Source organism: Carassius auratus, linkage group LG30F, assembly GCF_003368295.1.
Source record: "Carassius auratus strain Wakin linkage group LG30F, ASM336829v1, whole genome shotgun sequence".
Taxonomy (NCBI): domain Eukaryota; kingdom Metazoa; phylum Chordata; class Actinopteri; order Cypriniformes; family Cyprinidae; genus Carassius; species Carassius auratus.
This window is the reverse complement of record NC_039294.1, coordinates 2,600,637-2,619,008: the sequence shown is the minus strand read 5'-3', so window position 1 is coordinate 2,619,008 and position 18,372 is coordinate 2,600,637. Positions and strand designations below refer to the sequence as shown.

At 37.6% G+C, this 18,372-nt stretch overlaps 2 protein-coding genes across 7 annotated transcripts; one reads left to right on the top strand and one right to left on the bottom strand.

The window, feature by feature from the left end:
* Positions 1–3,395: 3,395 nt before the first annotated feature.
* Positions 3,396–14,737, bottom strand: srrt (serrate RNA effector molecule homolog (Arabidopsis)). 6 transcript variants are annotated; one of them, XM_026240580.1, is made up of 20 exons: positions 13,980–14,314; positions 13,115–13,258; positions 12,100–12,243; positions 11,256–11,402; positions 10,991–11,179; positions 9,281–9,450; positions 8,936–9,114; positions 8,749–8,862; positions 8,445–8,625; positions 8,200–8,363; positions 8,050–8,111; positions 7,311–7,389; positions 7,042–7,233; positions 6,777–6,947; positions 5,980–6,133; positions 5,145–5,338; positions 4,765–4,921; positions 4,131–4,226; positions 3,815–3,917; positions 3,396–3,709 (listed from the first exon to the last, which is right to left on the bottom strand). In XM_026240580.1, exons 2-20 carry the CDS (start codon positions 13,231–13,233, stop codon positions 3,634–3,636), a joined length of 2,691 nt encoding a protein of 896 aa, XP_026096365.1. In that variant the 5' UTR covers positions 13,234–13,258; positions 13,980–14,314; the 3' UTR covers positions 3,396–3,633. The 6 variants fall into 6 exon arrangements, with proteins under 6 accessions (XP_026096365.1, XP_026096367.1, XP_026096370.1 ...); XM_026240582.1 differs by lacking the exon at positions 13,980–14,314 and adding an exon at positions 14,610–14,737 and having other exon boundaries at positions 3,497–3,709; XM_026240585.1 differs by lacking the exon at positions 13,980–14,314 and adding an exon at positions 14,610–14,735 and having other exon boundaries at positions 3,497–3,709; positions 13,115–13,255.
* On the top strand, positions 14,393–18,031 carry prdx4 (peroxiredoxin 4). The gene is made up of 7 exons (XM_026240597.1): positions 14,393–14,746; positions 15,357–15,474; positions 15,620–15,736; positions 15,838–15,960; positions 16,692–16,822; positions 17,790–17,824; positions 17,902–18,031. Exons 1-7 carry the CDS (start codon positions 14,485–14,487, stop codon positions 17,950–17,952), a joined length of 837 nt encoding a protein of 278 aa, XP_026096382.1. The 5' UTR covers positions 14,393–14,484; the 3' UTR covers positions 17,953–18,031.
* Positions 18,032–18,372: the final 341 nt, after the last annotated feature.

Sequence of the window (18,372 nt, the reverse complement as noted above, 5' to 3'; positions counted from 1 at the left end):
GGTGTCCAAGTCACAACATATAACTATTGGGGTGCCTCAGGGCTCAGTTCTTGGACCACTTCTCTTCTCTGTCTACATGGCATCATTAGGTTCTGTCATTCAGAAACATGGCTTTTCAGATCACTGCTATGCTGATGACACTCAACTCTACCTATCATTCCATCCTGATGATATGATCGGTACCTCCTCACATCTCAGCTTGTCTAACAGACATTTATTGCTGAATGAAGGACTATCACCTTTAACTCAATCTTGCCGAGACAGAACTGCTTGTAGTTCCAGTAAACCCATTGTTTCATCATAATTTCACAATCAAGTTAGGCACGTCAACCATAACTCCTTCTAAAACAGCCAGAAACCTTGTAGTTATGATTGATGATCAGCTGACTTTTCTCAGACCACATTGCTAACCACAATGCTCTCTTGGCAGGTCTTCCAGCCAGTTCTATTAAAACCTTTACAATTAATCCAGAACGCGGCAGCAAGAGACATTTTTAATGAGCCAAAAAGAGTAAAGGTCACACCTCTGTTTATCAATTTGCACTGGCTACCAATAGCTGTTTGCATAAAATTCAAGGCATTGATGTTTGCCTACAAAACCACCACCGGCTCTGTCACCATTTACCTAAATTTAAAATAAAATATCTAACTTAAAATTTAATTTAATACTATTTTTTTTTTGTATTCTATTTTCGTTTTTTTTAAATTACAAATTTATACGGTGTTCCTGTAGCTCAAGTGGTAGAGCATTGCATTTACAAGTGCAAGGTTGGGGGTTTGATTCCCAGGGAACACATGTTAGGCAAAAAAATTGTTAGCCTGAATGCAATGTAAAGTTGCTTTGGATAAAATCATCTGCTAAATGCATAAATCTAATTTTAATTTAAATATTTATAAAAAATACCTCTAACACTAGCTTGCTCTATTCTTTTTCTATTCTATCTGTTTTCTTCTTATTTATTATATTATTTAAAAGCCATTGCTATACATGTACTGCATTTAAGCTAACTGAGACTTGTTATAGCACTTACACATAATTGCTCTTTTGTTGTTTTTAATTGCTTTCATTATCCTCATTTGTACAGTAAGTCGCTTTGGATAAAAGCGTCTGCTAAATGACTAAATATAAATGTATCATCATCCTCTTGCATTCTCCACATCCTGTTTTCCTGTGTAACACTGTAAAGCTGCTTTGACACAATCTGTTTTGTATAAGGCACTAAATAAATAAAGGTGATTTAAGATTTTAAAATACTTTATTCTCAAATAACATTTTATGTCCTTGTCTTCATTTATATGGTGACAAACTGTAATTAGTGATATGACTGTACATCATACATTAAATGTCCATCTTGTCAGAATGTTGTCTTGCCTGAATGCTAGACAAAAGCTTGATCTAAAGTTTTTAGTTTAATTTTAGATAGTTTAGTTTTATTGATTTATATAGCACATGTAATAACGATAGTGTCAAACAAAGTGCTGTACAAAATAAAATAAAAATAATAAAAAACATAAAACAACTAACCATATAAATCATAAATTATACTTTCTGTTTTTTTTTTGGTCCCTGTTAAAAGTCTGGCCGCAGCATTTTGGTCCATCTGAAGACAAGATAAACAAGATTGAATGATTCGTAAAAACAATGAATTACAATAATCCAATCTTGTTTAAATAAATGCATGAATAATAGTCTCCAGATCCAAAAACATTTCACATACCCAACATGTGCTCTGTTCCATGGATCTAGTTTGTCATTTAAATTTGTAAAATATCTGTCCTGTGTTTTGACTTCCTTTTTTTTTTTTTTACATCTGTGACGATTGTAGGGCATTTTCCTTTTCACCATTTGAAATATCACTGCTAGTGAAAGACTAAAATTGCTGAAATAACAAAATGCTGCAGTTGTGCTGATTTTGGACTTTTAAACATTCCAAAATATATTAAACAAAGGAAGTGAGAGTAATTTGTATGTAAAATCATATTAAGTTTGGATCACGATCTAACAGTTTTGTCTATACATAAATATGATGTCTGCCCTGAAAAATCCTGAATCTTTCTTTTAGTACTTTGGCATGAAAATACCAGTAGCCAGACCTCGTTTATAGCTTAAACATGCTGATAAGCAGACGCCAACCAAATGCATAATATTTGCAGCTGCATATGAGATGTGATTAAAAGGTAAAAGAATGTTGAAAGATAAATCAAAGTAGAGCTTTATTGTCTGTATTTTTGGAATGACGACAATCACAACAAAAGTAATTGACCTCATCCTGAGAGTTAAATCTAAACTAATTTGCTTAAAATTAAAATACAGAGAGACATGCGATAAAACAGTCAAATGCAAACTTTAGCCAAAAGACTAACCTGTAAGTTTTCACATGATTCATAGGAAGACTTTTTTCTTGTTGATATTCTTGTGAATTTTTAAAACAGAACGAGAAGGGGTTAATTTGGTAGGGTGAGATATGAATTGTCATATTATAGGATTTCTGTGGGTCCTTAAAAAGTCTAACATTTGGTAAAATTACATAAAATATCATCGTAGCTACACAAGAAAATCTTAAATTATGAGACATAGACGTTAACTTAACGTACCATGGGTACCAACAATTCTGATCATGTGTGTATATGCAGTGTTTAATATGTATTTTTAATTTTGCACTTTCATTGCATGTCATTTTGATTAGTTTAAATGTCCTATTTCTTATGCATTGGCCTACTATTTGGTCTTTTTACTTGCATGAATTAATGAATGTTGAAATGGCCCTGTAATTAAATATTGGGTTTCAAAGCATTTTTATCCTTATTGGTGTCAATATTTTTTGATGAAAGGAATTGCAAGTGAAATATGAAAAAAGGTCAAATATATGCCATTTTCATTAACTTATCAAACAAAAATTAAAGGATGCACAAGGGTCAAGTCCTTAAAATGGAAGTGCAGGGCAATTTAATAAACACTCAAATACACACTCTCCAAACATAAGACTATTTTAATTTACTGACTACTTCTATTCAGTCCTTCAACTTCAACTCCTGTCAACCATAAAACACTGGAGAAACATTCATAATGAACAAAACTAAAGAAAGAAACCATTTACACAGAACAACTTCACTTGCAGGAACTCATCCACCTGGTGAAGGACAATTTACCTTAAAGATATGGATCAAATAAAACTGGCTTTTTAAATTCATCCAAGTGCAGAAATACAAGCCATCCATTTTTTTAACACCTCTGCAATGCTAACAATTTATTTTCATTGCATTCAAGTGTTTTTCTAGAAACAAGATAGGTTTTTTTGTTTTGTTTTTAAATGATATAAATAACTAATTTATTCATTTAAAAAAAATAATAAATGTAATTATATTTAAAAACCAATTCAGCACACAAAAAAGGATCAGAGTCAAAGTTTTATTGGAAGAAAAGGCCACAAGCACAAGCTCAATATCTATAACACTGAGTATGCAAGAGGTTCAACATAAAGAACATGCTTCAGGTGGAGCGCTACTGTAATACATATGAGCGAACCAGAGAGACAGTAAGGGGCAGCTTCTGGAATGAATGCAATACAAGAAAATGCTGAGACAACAGTAAAAAAAAAAAAAAATTAAAATGGAGAGAATAAAACTGGAGCTCTAAAAGAAGTCCACATCATCCGGAGCGTCTAAGTCACGGTATTCAATGATATTGCGAGGATCCCCACGCATCATTCTGAAAAAGATAATTTTGTCCATTATCATTCAAAGAGCTTCTAACGCAATATCACATCTGTTCCCTAACTACAATTAAAACAGAACTGAAATACGACTGACTCACCGGTTGTTTCTAGGTTTTCCAGGGTAACCGCCTTGTCCACGGAAGTTGTCATAGTTGCCCCTGCCGCCTCCACCGTACTGGTTGGGTGGGTAAGGAGGACCACCTGTTAAAGTGTCAAAGAAACACCTCAAATATGTGTTTATCATTGCATAAATTCAATGCACTTTTTTTAAAAAAAGGAAAAGGCTAGATATATCAGTGTTTTATGGTTTCACCACTGTTGAAAAACAGATGCATTAAAAATGATTTTGAGATCACATCGTGAGATCACGTGAGCTGCAAGCTCGGACTCCATTACTTTAACAAACACACACACCTCCATAACCCATCACTGGAGGTCTGGGCTGGCCAAAACCCATGAGACCTTGAGGACCCTGAGGTGGGAACGGAAGACCTCCCGGTGAAAGCACTCCTAATGAGAGAAAGAAAAATTAGAAATGTTTAATGAAACGATAATGGGATTTGTTTCCTTCAGAGATAAAAAAAAAAAAAAAAAAAAGATCAAGATTTATGTACGACCCTGGACCACAAAACCAATCTGTGTCAATTTTTCAAAATTGAGATTTGTACATCATCTGAAAGAGGAATAAATCATCTTTCCACTGTTTTATGGACTTGTTAGGAGGACAATATTTGGTTGAGATACAACTATTTGAAAATCTGGAATCTGGTTGCAAAAAAAAAATCTTAATTGAGAAAATCTCCTTAAAGTTGTCCTAATGAATACTTAGCATTGCATGTTACTAATCAAAATTTAAGTTTTTATATGTTTACGGTAAGAAATTTATAAAATATCTTCATGGAGCATGATCTTTACTTAATATCCTAATGACTTTTGCGCATAAAAGAAAAATCTATAATTTTGACTGTTTTTTTGGCTACTGCTACAAATATACCCCGGAGACTTAAGACTGCTTTCGAGCTCCAGGGTCACATGTGTGTGTTTTTACCCTGTCCTGGGCCTGGAGGAGGAGGAGGTTTCATCTCGGGGATGGAGGGTCTTTTTGCATCCATCAGAAAGTTGTTGAAAAAGACGACCTCTTTCTTCACTTCCTCAATCTTGTCGCCATGTTTGTTTAGAATGTGCTTCCTCACGAACTCTGGGCCCTAGAGAGATTCATATTTGTAATAATTTAGTAAAAATGTACAACCTTCCTTCAAGAAAAAACAGATTTAAATTTAAACAATTTTCACTCAAAAATGGCTAGTAAATTTCAAGTAAAAGAATTTTGAAGCAAAAAGACTGAAATAGTGTATTCTTAGTTTCATTAACTCGACCTGCAGGGCCTAAGGACACCAGATGAACAAAGCAGCATGTTATATCACACACCTTGAACTTTTTGCCACTCAGAGGACAAAGCCATTTGTCTTTGCCCAGTTCCTGTGTGTTGGCCAGCACAAACTTCTCCACTTCCTGTTCTGGATCTTTGCGGCCCATCTTTGCTGCCTCGTCTTCAGACAGGGATTCCTTCACACTGAACAAGTGTCCCAGCTTCTCTTCGAATGTCTTCTGCCAGTCAGCCACTACAAGAGGATCAGAAGTCAACAAGCTCAGCTCATTTCTCTGTGTCATGGGATTATTTAATGATGAAGAGGAATTCCATTGCAGTCCATTGGCCCTCGGTTGAGCCAGCTGACTGGTCAGATCGCTCAAATAAACAGAAATATTCAGACAGACACACAACATTTACACTCTTTAGGATGTCAACCAGCTGAGCTACAGGAACATAAAGGGATTTTAGCAATTAATGTTTCGCACAATGAGCTGCTTCCCCCAAAATCTCTCTTCTGCATGGTTTCATGTACAAAATCTCTTTTGCAAAATTTTATGTACAGTATTTATGTAAAGTGTTTGTATAGTCTTAGTTTGTGCATGTATAATCAACCATTTATAGTACATGTATAGTTGAATAGAATGAAGAAGTGATTTGTTTAAAATGTTGTGGATAACTTCATGTGTGGTGAACTTGGAATATAATTTTCTTTAACTAGAGGGTTAATTAAGAAATTGAACCATGTTACAGGCACATTTTCAAGTTGACTAGTTAGGATTTTTTTTATTGCTACATCACCCAGCCCTACTTTCTTATACAACTAACCATCCATTAAACTGGGACACAAAGTAAATCACCCAGCCGGTTGCTGGCAGTAAAGGCGGTGCTCACCCTCTCTGTGAGTGATGCGGTTGGGGGGAATGGGTCCTCGCACGTGGATGATGCCGCAGCGGTTGGGCATCTCGTCCTCGCTCGGGTACTCGCAGGTGTTATAATAATCAATAGAGTGTACGATACGCAGATAGAACAGGAGACGATCCAACACCTGGGAGGAGACAGACACATTACACTCCTGTATTAAACACCAAACTGAAATAAGACTGAAGTTATCATTTACGCTTTCATTTTTTTCTTTTTAAACCATGTTGCACTGTAATGACAGTTAGGCACAGTAATTCCCAATATGATGGGAATGAGATTTCCTTTTTTACATTATAGTGATGAGGAATATATATAAAATAAATGTCAATGAAAAAAAAAATGCACATTAGCAAAAAAGGCCTAACATTACCTAATATGATGAATCTGAGTGGAAAAATAAAATCAATAAATCAATCATGTCCAGTCCCAACACAATAAAAGAATTAAGAATTTTTCAAATTGTGTGTGTATCAGCCGGAAATCAGGATTAAAAAATGTCTTCAGAATCATATATTTATGGCAGTTTTGCTGATTTAAGGCTTCTTCACCTTACCAACCTTTAACTTTTGTCGTCAAAACAAAAACGCTACAAAATGTATTATTCTGTGAGTGTGAGACATGCTCAAAGAAAACAGAGTGCTATTGTTGGAATCAGGACCCCAGAATTAATCAGAAAGAAGAACTGGATTCTATTCCACAAATATGGGCGGTGTAAGGCATTACATCATCTGATTTTGGGGTCAAGTAACCAAGACGATTTTTCTGACCTTGACGAGTTTGTCATCTCTCTCCACAGTTATCTCGGTGGGGTTCCCCTCTTTGGATCCCTCCTCAGAGTCGGCTCCTCCTGCACTTCCCAGAAGCTCTTCCTCCTCTGCGTTCACTTCCTCAATCAGGTAATCAGTGATGTTCTTCAAAATGGGGTTCTGAGCCGGGAGCTTCAGGAAATAATAAAAAGGTCAATGATAGATCAAATCGGACAGTCAAAACCGTTTGAAATGGTATCAGTCTGAGGCAGTGCGGTGAGAATACCTCTAAAGTGTGCGTCTCTTCTCTGGGTTTGTGGCTCCACAGCCTCTCCCGGTCATCCAGGGCATGGATCAGTTTAGCAGCCAGCTTGATGTCATTACGCAGAATCTGCTTGTGCTGTGTGATTCCGTTCACGTTCCGCACACGGCGTGCCAGATCTCGGTTGACCCCAGGAGCCAGCTCACAGTCCCGCAGCTGCTCAGAGAGGAACAGGAGGAGACATTGAGCGAGACGTCTGCTACACAACTCAAGCCAGAGACGCCAGAACTCACCCGGATGTTCTGCAGGTTCCAGCAGATCTCTTTGATGTTCACACCTCTGTCGAAGGTCACCCAACAACGCCTGAAAAACCTGAGTCACAAAGATGGAAGATTTAGCTTTTAAAGAGTCCACAATGTCTCTTGCAATATATTTTTATATATCGCTTTCAATATATTGTATATTTAATGAAACATTTTATATTGCCAGAAATACAGATAACATTAAGTAACCTGATATTCTTAATGCTCCTAAAATTGCAATCAAAAATGACAGCATTTTTATTGCAATGAAAATAAAAGTACTTTATTTGGGTTTAATGTTTATATATATATATATATATATATATATATATATATATATATATATATATATATATATATATATATATATAGGGGATTTTAAGAATATTTATGTAGCAATTTCTCCTTAACTATACTTAATTTAGGCATACCCACCGTTTCCACTAGATGACATTTGCTTCCCATTCATTTCCAATGCCATCAATTTTGACAATGAGGAGTACAAGTACAACTTTTTTCAGGACCACTTAACCCATGAATTTTGTTCACATAGCAAATTCCAAAACCTTTACCAAGTTAAGTACCATTCCAATGAAGTAAAAAAAAAAAAAAAAAAAACATTTTAAATCAGCGTAACAGAAAATGCAACCCCAAATATTCCCAATAAGTGTTTCAGCTATATCATCTGCTCTAAAGTGTTGAAACTGAAGAGCATCTAACTTCATCTCACCTGCGCTCTGGCTGCGGCTCTGACAAACAAACACGCATGAATCCCGGATAACGTCGACACAGCTGCCAAAAAAATAAAAATTGCAGCATTAAGACAACACTTCATGCACACTAACAGCAAACATCTGCATTGCTTTGCGTGCACACTTACAGCGACGATCTCCGCTTTAGAAATGGTCGGAGCGATGCTCCTCATGAACAGAGAGCAAGTCCTGTGAAGAGGTCGAGGTCGTGGAGGCTGATCGTCCTTTGGTTTCTTCTCCTTTTCCTTCTCTCTTTCCTTCTGCTCCTCCGTTCGCTCCTTCACATCAGCGGCTTTAAAAGATCACAAACACATCTGTCACAACCAAAACACTTTGACACGGATGATCCATCACCAGAAGCCTTGCCACGGACCTTCCCCCTCCTCTTCTTCCTCTTCCTCCTTCTCCTCTCCCTCGTCTGGTTCTCGCTCTCTTTCTGAGGGTTTCTCTGAGCAGTGAGAGTTTGAGTCCGACTCCGAATCGGATTCGCTGTCAGATGCGCTGGCTTCATCTTCACTGTCTCCACTGTGCTTCCGCTTCCTCTTCTTGCTTAGCTAAAGAGAGAAACAGAATGTCAAAGCACCAGAATGCAATTAATGCAAGTAGATGTACTACTAGTTACAAAACAGTTTGACCCAACAGACTGTACCCAAGGCGTCAGGACTTGGCTAACTCACCTTCTTGGGTTCTGGGATTGGTTCGGCAGGTGCTTCCTTCTCAGTCTTCTCCTCTCCTTCACTTCCTCCTGCAGAAGCGGCTGCATCCTTCTCAGTGCCCTCATCACCCTCACCCTATAGATACATCGTGTTATTCATCACTGTGACAAAGATACAAAGAATGCTCCATTATGCAACGTTGACTTACCATCTTGTCTTTTTCAGTCGAGGGTTTGCGCTCAACATCTGCAGGCCTGGGCTCGTCCCGTTTAAGAGCTTCAGAACCAGGTCCACCGGATGACAGTCTCTCTCGCTCCTCCTCTTCCTCAGTGGGCTGTTCCAGGATCCGCAGGTCATTTTCCATTCCTCCTTCCATCTTTATTACGGCTAACAGAGACAAACGAAACATGTTTTGAGCAAAGGGCATGTGTAACTGACCGCCATAGCTCTTCATTACCAATGCACTCAGTTTGGAATGACACGAGGTTGACTAAATGACAATTTACATTCTTTAGACACTAAAAACTAGCAAATGGAAAGCATTTCTCCTTACCTGCATCTAAAATCTTGGTGATTTGTGGAGCATGCTCTATGTCCAAAGAGACCGGTTCAAACCAGTTGTTGTCCATCAGGTACATGTAGACGTTCAGCCGGTTCTGTAGAGCACTGTGGGCTTCTGCTTTACGCCTCCCAGCCTCATCCGGGTGGTACTTCGAACGAAACCTGACAGGTAGACAGAAAGGAGAAAGAGGGACAAATGGGGTGTTTGGGGAAGAAAAGAAAAAAAACAGCATGTTAGCAACTATTTTTGAAGTCAACTTCACAAACTAGTCACCTGCTAGTTATATCCTGCCTTATACAGATCTAAATGTGCTTTGATGAATCTAATGTAAACCAGCAATTCCATTATCCCACATAATAACTGACCCACTTTGTGTGTCATATGACTTTGTGGCTCTATTCTAAAACTAGTGAGCTGCCTAGACGGGCAACATAAACATGCTCCCAAAGTGAAGGACGCTCCATAAGGACCGAAACATCACTTTGTTGCCTTCTAAGATGCCTTTTTGTAGCTTGATTCTAAGACAGCATTTGCATGTATCCTTCCAAGATGATACCTGATGGACCAGTTACAAATATTCAGGGTTATTAGAAGCAGAACAGAAAAGACAAATGCATATTTGTGCACGCAAAATAGAAAAGCATAATTTTTCATGTCAAACTCCAATGAAATAAACTGAGTGAAGGGAGTACAAAACTGCTGCATATGATTTCCAAATTCACTTCTAAAGTTACATTCCAGTTAAGACGCTGTCTTAAAAGGCAGCTGCATGTTTAGGCTGTATCTAGCAAGGCAGCACACTAGGTTTTGAAGAGCTTATGACACCAACTTGTTGGCTACATTTTAAAAGTCTTACTAAACATGCTATAAACAAATCTTGTGTTTAAGTGTGTGTAATACAGTAAGGTAGACTCACCACCCAAGACGTAGAAACAAAAAATAAGTTAGAAATTGATGCATTATCAAGAAACGAGAGTTGGGTGAAACATTTTCCATTGTGTGCACTAAATTTACCTGATGTACTCCCCGCATTACAACACATTTACACTGAGAGCGTCTTCTCAGAGGAGTGTGTACATACACACCATTTCTGCGTTTTTTGGGGGGTGGGGATTTGATTGATCCAAATATCAAAAATGAAAAAGGGGAAGAAAGGCATCACACACTATAGAAAATAAAATAAAAAACTCTCTCCGTGAACGCGGCGGTAGCTGTGGATTGTGAGTGTTCGGCTGTCTAGCTAAAAGCCCTGGTACTTGGATTCTAAAGGCAGCTGCATTGTGCGCAGTGCAAACCCTGACTAACTAACAGCGACTCCTGCGGCGCGTCCAAGAGCTTTCTCATCTTCCAATACCTTGTGGTGATGGAGGGAAGAAGGATTTGTGTTAATTTGCACACCAATAAACAATATGCAAAAACCTGAAATGAAACGAATGTTTAAAACACAGTCAATGATGAGACCAATTCAGTCGCTGTGGAGACAACAGTAGACATTATTTAGAAATAATGCTTTCAGGAGCAAATAAAGCACTCGAGATTTAAAGGAATAGTTCATGCAAAAAAGACAATTTTCCAATTTTGGATGAACTACAACTTTAAAAGGTGCCTTCATGTGACTTCACCCTCAAAACTGACTGCAGGACTTGCTGTTCCTCCATCACTAGCTTAATGCACAAAACAAAACAGTAACTGTTCTCGTACCACTCTTCGTCTTTATGGGCCAGGAAGAAGTCCTGCATCTGCTGCCGCCTGAAATCGATCTTGTACTCATTGTAGCGTTTGACCGACTCGGTCTCATCCACAGAGTCGTCCAGGGACAGCAGGAACTCCTTAAAGGTCTTCATCACAGGAAGGGGAGGACCCAGATCCATATCATGGATGTTTCCCAGCCTGGAAGACGACCAGAGAGGTGGTGTTAACAGGTTAAATGGTGAACTGTAGAGCTGCTCGTGTTCTTCCAGCTCACCTGGCCTGGATGGGGATCCCATGATGGGGCTGCATCAGGTGCATGTCCGGGTGACCCCACGGCTGAGGGGGGGCGTAGCTGGGACCTCCACCGCCTCCATAACCCAGGTCATAGCCACCATGGTAAGGGTCACCTCCATGGTCATCCCTGAGAAGAGCGCAGAAGCGGTTTATATAGGCAATTGATCTCTTTTGCTTCATTTCAAAACCTAGTGAGCTGCCTACATAAGAAGTATTTAAAGGCATCACAGACACACTATTTGATCATGTTTTGTTTTTTTATGCTTAAAGTAAATCATTTTATTTTCCCCCAAATTCTTTTTTTTTTTTCATCCTTTTTGTTAAATTTTTTTTGGGGGATTCCATTTTACTGGACAAGTTAAATTTGACCAAAAAAAGAAAAAAAGAAAAAGCTAATTAATAAAACATGCCTAAACAATTTATTAAATACAGCAAGACTATTTAGGGCCCTATGAATTATTTTTTTCAGAAATTCTCTCATCTGGTTTAAATTTTACCTTAACCAAAAAAAAAAAAATATATATATATATATATATATATATATAATAATAATAATAATATTATATATATATATATATATATATAATAATAATAATATTATATATATATATATATATATATATATATATATTTTTTTTTTTTATTATTATTAATTGGAAGGCATAACATTAACCTTTTAAAATATAATCAAATACATGCAGCAATTAATTTTATTTTGTTCACTTGTGAGGTCACATTTTAATTAGGATACTGCCCATGTAGGCTGCTAGGTTTCTAAACAGAAGTTTAAAAGTGATCTCTTTCACTAAAACAGTTGTTGTTACCAGTCTCTCCTCATGCGCTTCTGCTGAGGGCTCATGTCATGACGTGGAGGTGAAAATCTCTCTCGTCTGCCCCTCTCGTAGTCTCGATACTCCCCTCGGCTGCGCCGCTCGCGCCCTCTGTCCCATTCTCTAGCCGAGGGCCGCCAGTAAACGACAACCACAAGAAATAGATATAAAAATATGCAAACATACAAGTCTCTTGTACTGAGACACAACCATAATAAACAGAGGATAATACTCAGAAATATGGACAATGTATCGTTCATAAAAATTGCTGCAATTTATTCTCTATAAGTCTTTCCATCATAGTTTATGCATGTCTCCTTAGATTTCAATCTTTGTGTGCCATTCATCAACACAACAATGTTTTTTTGAGGGCCTGAAAACCACTCAAATAAAAATGTGTGCCACATGCGTATTACGTCTTTAAAATGTTTGCGTAGTGTTTCTTTACTACGTGACATCGCCAACTACTGGCCAGACATGCATAATACAGTATTTCTACAGTATTTTTTTCCCCACAAAATTGGCTACGTTTACATGCACTTTTTGGTTCAATCGGAGTGAATTCATTAAGATTAATGATTGTTATTGTAGTTTTTACATGAACGCTAAATAAAGTGATAGTGTTGATGTGCGCGTTTATGTCACAAGCTTCAAATCGGAATAGATTTGTTTTTTTGTTTTTTTTTTAACGTGCACACTTCTCAAATAGTGAAAGTGAAAAACGAAAGTGACATAGATAATATTGAGTTTCTTGCTGTTTGCAGTGCACATACAAAAAAAATACAAATAAACAGCGTAGTTAACAGCAGAATTAATATTTACCCGTTTATGGATAAATATACATATAAACCGCTGTTCGGCTCATATTTATCACGAAAAAAAAGAAAAACATGCTTGCGGCTCTTTTTTTTGGACACCCCAAAGTGAACAGTAAACCTCTGCTCCATTACTCAGACTGATTATCCCACTATCTGCAGGTTCACTCCTTCGATTATTCCCTCTTCCTCACCGGTCATTCCAGTCTTCTCTGCGGCGGTCCTCTCTCTCCCGGGATCGGTCATAGTCGCTCCTCTCCCTGCGGAACTTGTCTCTTCTTCTGCGGTCGTACTCATCATCGCTGTCGGCCATGGCGTTGGATTAGGATGAAGCTCTGCTGTGAAACACAAGAGAGTGCAGATAATGAGTTCATTTTCAGAATTTTGTTTTGAAATTGTTTTGTTTTTTTCACCTATGATATGCCATTCCATAAGGAATACTATCTGATTCATTAATTACTTTTTCTGGCAAAGTTTAATATTCATAAATGCAAGTACGGCAATTATAAACCATTGTTTCTTATTTTGAAATCAGAAGTTAAGCAATACCTAAATTCTATTTACAATACAATAAATAAATAAATGAGTTTATTATTAACTAACGTACACCACAAACCACATTCCAATCACAAATTTCGCCGGTAACAATGACTAGCGAGAAAGTATTTTGTTCAAGAAATGTAATTATACATTTATTAATACACATGCCTAAACTAAATAAAAGTAACGTTACGTTGATACGCAGTGCATCGAAGACAATCGAAGAGGCCATCGAGATGCTATGCTTATCTCCTGATAAACCAACAAATTAACCAACAAAAACGATCAAGAATCATAAATCTCCAAAGGACGTGTAATTATATTAATAACCGTAAACCAATGAAGAACAAAAGGCACGTGTTCATACGGGCTCCGTCGAGTCACGCAAGGAAAAGCCGCTCACCGCAACAAAGAGCCGCGCGCTCAGACAATCTGGGGTTGTTATGACGTATAACTTTCAGCAATGTTAAAAAGTGGTGATAAACTATAATATAATAACCTTTTATAGCTAATACTAACCAATTAAGAGGTTTAAAAAGCTTTAATCCGGTGAACTCCCGCCAGCGCGCGACCGTCCTGCCCAACAGCAGCGGAAGTGACGATCATATACAGAACTACTGCGCCACTGTGTGACCGGATGACCGAAAAATCGAGCACTGACAGACAACTTCTTTTCTTTTTAAATAGGAAATTCAACAGCGTGAGTTTGGCATGGATAGTCTATTTTAAGGGAGCTGTTGCCATGGTGAATCGTAATTTCGGAACTCCATTGATCATGGCTTTTTCACAGTCGCGGTGCACGCGCTAAACTCAGTCAACATGCTCAGTTGAACTAACTCTGTCCAACTGTTCTGAAACCGAAAACTCAAGAGTTTCAAATCTCATGGTAAGTCAACTCAGAGTTTTAGTTAGTTTGTTGAACCTCCTTTCTGGAAAACACCCGCAGATCTCTACATCATAAGCATCGCCGTCAGACCCGCTCAATAGATTGCAACTTCAATCGATCCGGTCATCATACAGATCGATGACTTCTGCGCGCGGATCCAGACGAGAGACGTGCTTCCTACGAGGCTCAGCAATGGATGTCAGTCGCGGTGTTAAAACGGCTAGAGAGTGGCTCGGAGTGTTTTGCACTCTTCTATTACTCACCGAGTCGGTTCTGTGTGACGGTGCAGACTGGAAGAAGGAGCAGGAGTGTTATAATTACGCCGGAGGACACGTTTATCCCGGAGAGGCTTTCCGCGTCCCCGTCTCTGATCATTCCCTTCACCTGAGCAAAGCAAAAAGTGCGTTCGCACATTTATTCATATGTATATGCAAATCAGATGCATGCTCAACGCATTAATAACAATGCAAATTTAGTCTTAAATATATATTTTTAAATATGCATCCATTGTAAAGAAATGTGATTTTGCATATGTGTCTAGCAGCTGTCATCACGTAACGTTACTACTGTTAGCTTAATTACATAATCTCTTATTTGAAAAATAAAAATGTTTATACTGAACTGAATTGAACGCATGTGTAAAAGCTCTAAAAATTATTTTGAGATAATGAATATTGCATAAGTTGTTCCACAGGGATTGTTAATGAGCACGACAGTTCATCTGATGCATGATCAGAATAAATATTTCCCATTAGTGTTTGAGATATTAATATGTGCTGTTTTTGGGTGCAAATCAGGTAATTTGAACAGTTATTGGTCGATGTTTTGTATAAAAGTGCACTGCATAAAGGACACGTCATGATTTAAGACTTGGATCAGCATTCTATTGAATCTCTTAAAGAGACAGTAGATCACATACATGCAAACGCACTTAAAATATCTGCACTAATAATGGACGTTGAGATATGATTCTTTCGGATACTAGATGTGTTACGTTTCTTTCTTTTCAGTTTCAAAACCAGCTCCGCACTGGGAAGGAACAGCTGTGATCAACGGCGAGTTTAAGGAGCTGAAACTGTCCGATTACAAAGGAAAATACCTGGTTTTCTTCTTCTACCCTCTGGACTTGTGAGCATGCTTTGACTACATTAACTTCAGTTACTCTTAAAAATGAAATGACTGAATGCACCAAACACACTTATTAGAAGTTTAGAATCAATACGTTTTAAGATTTTAAAATAGCCGTTTTCTGTACACTTGTGTTGATCCACAGCACGTTTGTGTGTCCCACTGAGATCATCGCCTTCAGTGATCGTGTGCATGAGTTTCAGGCCATCAACGCAGAGGTGGTCGCCTGCTCGGTGGACTCTCAGTTTACACACCTGGCCTGGTGAGGACACACTGCTGCTTCTGGACTTTGAGATGATTCACTGTGATATCTTAGAGAAGTGAGGACTGTGAATGGACTCACCGCTGGTTTCTTTTCATCAGGATCAACACGCCCAGGAAACAAGGAGGTCTCGGACCAATGAAGATCCCTCTTCTTTCTGACCTCACTCATCAGATATCCAAAGACTATGGTGTGTTTCTTGAGGACCAGGGACACACGCTCCGGTACTGAAACCAGGCCTTTAAATTTTTTGACCCTAATGGATTTTAAATCTTTCCCCGCCAGCATTTTTTTTAAAAGTTGCAAGTCACCTCCAGCCATTTTGATGATTTTCACTCAAATTTGATGGCCTACAGTATATTTTGCTGTTTGCATATGCAATACACCAAAATAAAAACTACCTTTAAAAAAAACAAGAAAAAAACAAACCGATTTATACTAGCTTAAAGCATTCTTTTTATTTTATCAACACTTGAATATAGGCAGGTTTCATAAAAAATTATAATTTATGAGAAAATCACATTTTTATAAAAAACCACATCTTGATAGTGTTCAGTACGATTATCAAAATATAATCCAGTAAACAGCTATATATGCATCTGTTCACATGAGAGATCGCTAGTTTCTCTGTCCTGTTTTTGTTCGGGAGGTTTTGTACTCGTTCAGAAGATGTGTAATAGCGCCCCCGAGTGTATAACAGTGAAAACACAAAAAGCCATACACACTCATTTTTGGCGGGGAAGCGTCGTCTTCTAAATGACGAGATAACTCGTCAATGGCGAGGAAAGAGTTAATACTGTAAATGCATTTTACAGATGCATGTCTCAGGAGTAATCAAAAACAAGATGAACGGCATTCAGTCAAAAATCAAAAGCCTGTTTTTAAAGCTTATGTTTTGATATGAACTTGCCTGCTGAGTTCTGTGGTGATGGGTTTATCCTCTGCTGTCTTTTAGAGGGCTCTTCATCATCGACGATAAAGGTGTCCTCCGACAGATCACCATGAACGACCTGCCGGTGGGACGCTCTGTGGACGAGACCCTCAGGCTGGTGCAGGCCTTCCAGTACACCGATAAACACGGAGAAGGTACGGTACAGTTACTAATCCTGTGGCATCTTACAGTGATGACACGCTTTTGATTTAATTTGAATAATACATTAAAGAAGTGTTTACTAGGGACGCCAATTTTAACACTAGATTTATACAAATTATATGTTTACTCTAATACTTAAAATATTTTGATGCAAATACAGAGTTTGAGATGAATCATGTTAACTAAAGACACTGGGTTTTCGTATCACTTCACATTCAGAACAGAGTTGCTACTGTTAAGTAGAGCTATTAAAAATAGATTGCAGTTGCTGCAGCACTGTAAAAATGAATTTAATGGTAAATCTGCAAATATAAAAATTAAAGCCAATTCAAAACATTAATAAAAACTACAGTCTAGAAGTAATCCTAAAATAACACCGCTTCAAGAGCATGATCAGCAGTGTTGTGCATGAACGCGTTCAATGAACGACGTTCACTGAACACGTTCATATTTTCGCCGAACGCTGAACTGAACGAATCACTTTTCATACAATGAACGTGAACGAGGGCGGCGCTCACTCTGGCAGGAATTAACAGTATGCTCAGGTCACGTTCACGAAAAGTCAGGTTTTTTTAACAGGGCATGTTCGAGTTCAAAACGGTGCGCAATGTTTTGCTACGGTTTCCGGGTTGAACATATATGATCAACTAACAAGAGAAATCTATCTTTTTATTAGTTAAAATATCTTGAGCAGAAAAAATTATGTTTTTGATGTCTCTTTTTTTTTTGTGTGTGTATATGACTGTTTAAATAAAGGAAAAAATATGCTATTCTTTAAATGTGGATTGAAGTGTTTGGACATATCAGTCAGTCTCTAATTGTATTATGCATTATCCACCAGAACATTGTAATATATAGATATCTGATGTCACGCATACTTTAGTATACGAGTGTGTCTGGTATAAATGTAAGGGTTTGGTTTGGGTGTTGTTAACTCTGTCTCTGTGTCTCTAATGTCAGTGTGTCCTGCTGGATGGAAGCCTGGCAGTGATACGGTAAGATTTCTGTGTGTGTGTGTGTGTGTTTTCTGTGTATGATCACAGGTTACAGTATTTCTCTTCTTTCCACACAGATTATCCCGGACCCTTCAGGAAAACTCAAGTACTTTGATAAACTCAACTGAGCGTAATGTTTCACTACACGTTTGTTCTGAGGACTGTTTTTGAAACGCAGAATAAAAGGAGAGTTTTGATAAACACGTAGTCCTGTTTCGTCCTTGCAATGTGTGTCTTATTGTTTGTTTGTCTGTAAAAGAAAATGCAATAGAAATTAATTAAAATGTTAACCTAAAAGCTGTAGAAAACTTTATTGAGATTGTCTGGAAAGCTGCACTGCAAAAATTACTTTCCTTCTCATTTTTTTTGACTTTTTTTCCAGAATATTTTAAACTCAAGATATGTTAGTAAATCTTGGGTAAAAAAAATAAAAATAAATACGCACCCATATATTTTATACATATATATATATATATATGTGTGTATATATATATATATGTATATATATATATATATGTGTGTATATATATATTAATGTTGTTTATTTT